The sequence below is a fragment of the Mirounga angustirostris genome, unplaced genomic scaffold, assembly GCF_029215605.1.
Source record: "Mirounga angustirostris isolate CCGP_5_RB_7025 unplaced genomic scaffold, mMirAng1.0.hap1 SCAF_8, whole genome shotgun sequence".
Classification (NCBI taxonomy): Eukaryota; Metazoa; Chordata; class Mammalia; order Carnivora; family Phocidae; genus Mirounga; species Mirounga angustirostris.
The window spans coordinates 31,654,825-31,662,225 of record NW_026991716.1 but is presented as its reverse complement, the minus strand read 5'-3'; the positions used below and the strand labels follow the sequence as shown (position 1 = coordinate 31,662,225).

General features: G+C 61.6%; 1 protein-coding gene across 11 annotated transcripts in view; it reads right to left on the bottom strand.

Annotated features, from left to right (window-relative positions):
- Nucleotides 1-237: 237 nt before the first annotated feature.
- The window catches only part of ANKS1A (ankyrin repeat and sterile alpha motif domain containing 1A), a 184,322-nt gene continuing 177,158 nt past the window's right edge, over nt 238-7,401 (bottom strand). For 6 of the 11 annotated variants that reach the window (XM_064597489.1, XM_064597481.1, XM_064597483.1 and 3 more), the window contains 4 exons: nt 6,727-6,864; nt 4,977-5,147; nt 4,651-4,749; nt 2,746-4,238 (listed from right to left, as the gene is read on the bottom strand). In XM_064597489.1, coding sequence (XP_064453559.1) covers nt 4,119-4,238; nt 4,651-4,749; nt 4,977-5,147; nt 6,727-6,864 — 528 coding nt within the window. In that variant the 3' untranslated portion in view covers nt 2,746-4,118. The other 5 variants (XM_064597485.1, XM_045866741.3, XM_045866744.3 and 2 more) reach the window with 3 other exon arrangements.

Below are 7,401 nucleotides of genomic sequence, written 5' to 3'. Positions count from 1 at the left end.
TCATTTATTAATTCCGTCTGTTCTAGGTTGTACAGTTATGAAAATAACCAAACCGAAGCTGGAAGCCCAGGAATATTTACACTCTCTCTCGTGTCGTGAGGTCAGTCTACATTGTTGCGCAGATTCGTTATGTTTGGTACCACAAGATGTTTGTAATTCGGACAAAATCGGACAGATTAACAATCATATGTACAGTAAAATAAAAGGGGAATTCATTCAAGTATCAAAATACAGAGACAAAGATTAAATAACATTTTTATTACAATTCAGTCCCGTTGCCACCCCGTTAGCAACAATACTTTTGCGAGCTGCTTGTGACGGTCACGCCGCAGGCCTGGGCCTCTCGCAGGCGGGCCGAGGACAGACGAGCGTCTGACTGTGGGAGCGGCGGCCACCACCATGGCTGCCTGCTCGGCCAGAGGCTTCTCGAGGAACGCCCGCCAGACTCTGAGGCTAGAGACCCAGGAGGCGTGTGGAGCCTGGCAGACCCGGAGCCCGGCAGGAGGGGTCCTATGGCTCAGAGCGGCGAGCAGAGAAGCTGGGGGCTGGGGCTGGGGCTGGGGCCGGGGAAGGTACTGACTCCCTCGCAAGTCCTGCCCGGGGGGCCCCGCACAGCTCAGACCCCGCCGCCGAACGCCGGTGCAGAAGCGAAGCGGGGGCTTTTCCGCTCGAAGCCTGTCCTTGAAGTTACACCGCCCCTTTCGAGGGGAGAGAGAGAGTACCTGCCCCGGAGGAGAAGTAAAAACGAAAGAAAGATCCAGTCCCTACCCTTCTCAACTATTCGGAAATAAACCAATCTCAAAAGCAAACCCAGAGCCAGAGAGGATTAGCTAAGGCTTTCCAATATGACAACACCCTGAATAAATAAAGATATAGCAGCTTCAAGGGGAGGAAACACCTACGTGTGATTTAAAAACAAAAAGACGGCTCGAACAGCTCATCGTAGTGTCTACAGTTTGCTTTTTGGACCTGCCGCCTCCGGAGAGGAGAGGCGCGCTTAGCTGAGGCCAGGCCCCCCGCAGGGGAGGGAGCGGCGCCCACCCCTCCGGTTCCCTGGTCAATTCTCGCGGGCCAGCGGGGTGGTAGTGGTTGGGGGGCGGGGGGGACAGAACATGCGTGGCGGGAGCTGACGGGAGGCTCCCAGGCCTTGGGAGAAGCAGGAAGCGAAGCCAGACTTCGAGCGTTGAGGTCCTTGTTTAGTACCGGAAAGTGGAGGGTTCCCTGCCCCTGCTCCAGACAGAGGAGGTGCCGCCCCCGGGGCCCAGGTTCGAGGCAGCAGGAGGACAGGGCCGGGCTTTCCGTTTCTGGCCACCACCGGGGTGGGGAGTGTGTCCGAGAGCACTCTCTGTGCACGGAACCCACAGGGAATTCCGATTCACAGCCTTTGCTGGGAAAGAAGTCCCGCCGAAGCCTGGCACGTGGGTCCTGGGGGTAGCCCGCCCTGTGCCGGCAAAGCATGAGGTCTGCTGAATTACCCCCGGGAGGAACGGCTCCTCTCTGCTCCCTACTCTAGAAGGTACTGGGCCAGCAGCGCAGCCGGCTCTGCCTCTCGGCCTCACAGGAATTACCCCGTCTGCTTCTACCACCCTCAGGAGCACAGAGCAAGAGTCCAAGTCAACAAGCGAAGCAAGCCAGCAGGAGGCCTTAAGTGGTAGTGGTGCGCCAGGACCCCAGTCTGCCCTGAAGGCCACACTGGGGGAGAACCGAATCACCTGTCCCCTTCTTTAGCCTTCTCTACACCTGGAGCCAGGGATGAATCCAGCAGCGGAAAATACAACAGTCAAACCAATAATTCAGAGAATCAAAGCGAGTCCTAGTCACACAGACCTGATTAGACAAATCACAAATTGGCAGGTAGCCGTCTTAGCCGACCTACCCGTTAATGCCCGAAACAAAGCTGCTTTTTCTCCTTTCTGACTGAACCCAGGCAGTCTGAGGTCGCCAGAGAGTGCGGGGCCCGGCGCCCTGGCCACCTTGGGCTCTGGCGCCGAGGAGCGGCCCCGACTTCATGGTCCCGGGCACGGCTCGCTCAGCTCCGTCTGGCCCCCAGACCTTCACATTTGGAAGCCCAGACACGGACCGGGAGTCTCTGCTTCTGCCAGGTGCGTCTGGGGCCTGTTCCTACTGCAGAGGCAGCGTCCGGCTCCGGACGGGGACAAGAAGTCGTGCGGTTCATAAGGAACAGCAACTGACTTGGTTGGGTTTGAAAGGCAGACTCGAACAAACCCACCTGGGCCTGCTTTCCGCTCACCCCCAGGGCACTGCCCCCCCTCTACAGCCTCGCGGACGGCGCCAACAGCCCATCCCAGGGGCAGAAGGCGGCGCCGGCCGGCCTCGGAGCCGCTCTGGGGCACCCCTGTCTTCCGATCCCGTGGCCGTCTGTCTAAAGATTGGCAGTTTAACCTAGAGGTTTGAGCCGAGTCTTAAAAATTCGTTTTCTAGAAAAAAATTTTTTTTCTATTAAAAAATGTCTTCTGGACAAGTCACTTCTTGACTCTCTGGAGTTCCAGTCTCATCTGCTCGAGGCCTGGAGTGCGGCTCACTCTGTAAGACCGGGTGGCGGCAGGTCCAGGCCGAGCAGCCCCACGGAGCTGCTCCCGGCAGAGGCCAGGCCTGGGTCTTCGAGGCTGCAGGTGACACAGTGGTGGCGGCGGCGGTGGTGGTGGGGGCCGCGGAGGTGGGAGCCTGTGCTCCCCACGTCTGTGTTTCTGCAGCACAGTCGGTTCCTCAGTGGCTCAGCTTGGCAGAAGCAAACACAACGGGGGGAGGAAAGGGTTAACCACAGGGGCCTGCACAGGGTGGAGGAAACTGAAAGGAAGCATGGAAGCGAAGGAAGGTCCCTCACAGCCTCCCCTGAGCGCCCGTGGCTCAGGAAGGCACCAGGACAGGCAGGCGGGCAGGGGCGCCCAGCCCGCCTTATCACCTTGGCCTCCGCCTCTCCAGGAACCGCCGCGAGCTCCCGGCTTCTCTAGGCTTCTCTCCCAGCCTACGCTGTGCTGGCGGCACGTCCTCCTGGCACCGTGCTTTCCTGTCTCCCGCCACCTGAGCTGACCAGCCCGCCCCGGAGACCGGGGTGCTTCTTCAAAGCCTCCGCTCCACGATCCACAGCCTCCCCTCTCAGGGGACTCAAGGCTGAGCGGGGCTGACTATCTCTGACCCTCCCACTGCGGAGCAGTGACAGGAAGTCCCGGGAGGACAAGGGGAGTTGCTTGGTCCGGGTCCCTGTCCTCGAGCGGCTGGGTTCTGTGAGGGAAGAAGGCGCACAGGCCTCCCTCTCGCTGGGTCCCCCAGAAAGGCCTTCCTCCTCGGTGAGCTAGACTCCAGAGCCAGCCGTGCGACTCCCCGGCGAAGGCAGGAGGGGCCGACCACACACACACACACACACACACACACACACACACACACACAGAGGCCATCCCATTCCTCGGGAGCGCGACTCTGGGGACCAAGAGGCCTGCCGAGGGAAGCCAGCCCACGGGGGTCCAGACGCTCAGGGCTCCACAGGGCTCCACGCTGCCGAGTCAGGCCTGTGCCCGGGGCCCCTGGGCCCTCCCGGAACGCAGTCTGGCCCCAGGCGAGCCACGGCGCGGAGCTCGGGCTCTCGCAGGAGGGAGGGACGGGGCCGCAGGCCGGCCGTGAGCGGACTGCGAGGGGATTCTGGCACCACGTGGTCACAGTGGTTGGTTGTGTCAGGAAAGGTGCAAAAAGACGGTTCGCTCTAGGCGGCGGCACCCGGCTGCGGCTTGGCATAGAAGGCGGGAGGAGAGCAGAGAGCCCGGCCTAGTCAGAGGGGCGCTCACTGGTGGACTGCTCGCAGACTGGGCCCCCCGCCCCCAGGATTCACAGTGCCTGCCCGCTGAGGCTTCCTGGTGCCCACCTCAAAGGCAACTCGCCCCCCTCCCCCGCCAAGCTGTCCTCGCCCAAGGCGGGGACTTCACAGTGTCCGGCGGTGTTGGGTACAAGCTGTGCGTGTGGTGTCTAGAGCTGCTGCCGGGGGGGCGGGGGGAGCAGGGCCCCCCGGGGCGGGGCCTTGGCGTCAGCAGCCGGAAGGAGAGCTGAGAAGAGCAGAGGTCGGATGGCAAGGCACAGTGAGACTAGTGGAGACAGGGAGTGAGCGGTTAGAAGATAGTGGTCTCATACTTGGTGCTGAGGCTCCGCTTAGAGTCTGGTTTAGGGTCCACCACCCAGGAGACGCTGGCATGGGACTGGGCATCCGGGTCCGTATCGGGCGGGTCCAGCTGCCAAGGAAGAAGGGTGAGGGGTCAGAGAGGGAGCGCCGCACCCGGCTGGGGGGCAGCAGGGCCCAGCTGTCCCTTCTTCCTGCCTGGGGCCGTGCTGGCATCGTGCCAGCATGAGGGACGTGAGCGGCGGCCCTTGTTCTCAGAGAGCAAGCCCCCTAGGGCTGGGGTGGCAGGAGTGGCGCCCTCCCCGGAGCATCATCCCTTGGGCGGGACCTGAGAGCACACCCCGGGCCTCGGCAGAGAGGACACACAGAGAAACAGAGAGCTAAAGCACAGACAGGGATGGCAGGAGGGCGGCTCAGGAAAGAATGTCACGCGGGTGGGGGGGTGGGGGGAGGCCACTAGCGTCTCAGAAAGCTCACGGTCACTTCAGGGAGACTGACACACAGACAGCAGGAGGTGTAAAGACCTTGACTCCAGGACTAACAGACGGCAGCGGTAGGTAAGAAGGACGATGGGTGGTGCAGGTGTGACAGTGACAACAGCGACTATCGGGGGGCGGCAGCACCTGGGGCGCAGAGCAAAGCAGACACAGACACGGGGTGGTGTTACCGGGGGCTCGCTGTGGGCCGGCCCCGGGGGCGCCTGGCGAGGGAGGGGGCCGCAGCCTGCGGCCGGGGCGGGGACAGGAGAGGAGCTGGCGGCCCGTTCCGAGGGGCCGGCTGCCTGTGGCTGAGAAGCCCCTCCGGCCGCCCGCTCCACCCCACGCCCTCGACGCCCGGCGGGTTCACGTACTGCTGACTTCCTCGTGCCGACCCGAGGCTTAGGCACCGGTTTGGAAGATTTCGTTTCGATCATCTCGGCGGCGGAGGCCCCCAGGGGCCGGGACTTTTGGGCCTGCAGGGCCAGCTGATAGGCCACCTCGAACGCCTGCCCCAGCGTCAGGATGATCTCGTAGGTCAGATTCTGGGAGGAGACAGAGCACGACTTCAGCACGGAGACCGAGGAGCCACCTCACCCCTTGGCTCGAAACCGCCCCCCCCCCACCGCCCCCAGGCTTCACGGCCCTGAGCACAGGTGGGGGTGGGGCACCAGGACAGCTGACGAGAGAATCGGCCAGTTCTGCCAGAACACTTGTTTTCAAAACACTGCTTTGTCCCAAGGTGACTGAGACGTTAGGAACAATCTTGAGCGTCACACAAAATTTTGTTTCCCTGGCACAATGTCGTGGACAGAAACACCAGGGGACCTGGTAGCTCAGCTTCCCAGGGGCCGACGGCCTGGCCCCCACACCCCCCCGGGGTACTGTTCCTCTCCCAGCCCTCTGTGTTCCCCTTCCCGCACCTTCTAAAAGTCCACTCCAGGTCTCTCTCAAGGGACAGGGCCGGGCTGGCCGCCGCAGCTCTGGATTTCTTAACCATTTCATGGGAACAGAGCGGCGCCAGTGTGTTTGTTAGGTTCCTATCTTTTCTAATGTGTCACTGACCAAGTTTTCGAGTGTGGTGCCCCGAGCCCTATCTCCCCAGAAACCCTACAAAATTTTTACTGCGTCATTTTATGTAGCATGTTGATCTTTGGGAGCATGTATGTTGTATTACAGCAGAAGTGACTGTCTGTGGAAAATGGGAGCTCTAGGTCAAAGTGCCAGGAACTACGAGTATGGGGTAGATGACCCCATTTAACCTTCAAAACAAACCCCACACAGCTGCTCCTGTTATAGTCTCTTTTCAGCCGAGGAGGAGCCGGGGCGAGTGACTTTCTAAGACCACACAGCTAGCAAGTGGCAGAGCCAGGAGTCTGACGCCAGGCCCAGAGCAAGCACCGATTTCCTGAGGCTGAGAATGCCTGGCCGTCTGTGTTCCAGAAGCCCCAGAGATTGGGGAAGTAGCTACTCTGTCCCAGGATGGCAGGGATCTGGACAGAAGCCTGGGGGTGAGGAGAGGGCCCGGGGCCTTGTCTCAGGGCAGGGGGAGTCCCTGCTGCACCGCTGTCCCTGTGGGCCCAGCCGGAGCCTGAACGTGGGAGAAGGCAGCCTCCCGTCAGGAGGGCACTGCTGCCCCCCAGAGCAGGGTAGAGGGCATTTCAGGGAGACGGCCCCTGGAGGGTGGGGAACGGGGTGGTGGGTTGACAAGCAGCCTGGGGGAGGGAAGCCCTGGCTAGAACGGCAGACGAGCCGCCCGTTCTCTGTGCTTCAGTCTCATCACTGTCTACAGGGGACTGGCCCGGGGGCGCCTGGGTGGCTCAGTCAACCGGTTAAGCGTCCGCCTTTGGCTCAGGTCATGATCCCAGGATCCTGGGATGGAGCCTCGCATGGGGCTCCCTGCTCAGCAGGGAGTCAGCTTCTCCCTCTCCCACTCCCCCTGCTTGTGTTCTCTCTCTCGCTCACTCTCTCAAATAAACAAACCAATAAAAAAAAAGGGGGACTGGCCCAGATGGCTGCTGGGGCCTCAGCTGAACCAGACATGAGCCAGGTGCCACCCATGTGCCGGGACAGCACAGCACCGAGGCCACCCTCCTGCGGCGCCCAGCTCAGGGCCCCACCCACCACATCCACCGTGCTGAACACATGGCAGTAGTGGTGGCTGGTCTGCAGGTCCTTGGTGATGTAGGCAAAGGTACAGAGGTCCTCCGGGTCCTGGGCCGCACAGGAAATGTTCCGGATCTCGTGCTCCGCAATGACGTTCTGCTGGGGAAAGCAGGGTCTGGAATTCTCGGCCCCAAGGCCACCTCAGCCCGTCTACACCATCCCCGCCACTGCCATCTTTGTCCCAGCCCAGGCCGTGAGCCCACGGCCGCTACTTCTCCGATTTGTTTGGTGGGCGTGGGGGCACTGTCTAACCTTGCCAAGGTAGGTTTAGGGGTCTCCACCCTCGACCACAGCAATGGAGGGCGTCAGATGTTCACATCTGACCACGAGCTCTCCAGCCCCTGCCCTCTAGGGGAGGGCATTACCAAGTGCAGGGCGTGGGGGGAGTCCTTTGCTCATGAAGAGAATCACACCACTAAGGGCCCGGGAGCAGGTAAGAGGGCTGATGGAACCCATGCTGAGGGAGACCAGGGGCGCCTGTCACTAGGGCAGGGCCCCGGGATCAGGACGTGTGGCAGCTGAGAGGCAAGCGCCTGGCCGAGCGGGTAGGAATACGGAGGAATAAAGAGGGCTGCGGACACTGTAGGCAGCTTGGCAGGGTTGGGGAGTGAGCGGCGGGGAGAGGGGTCCACT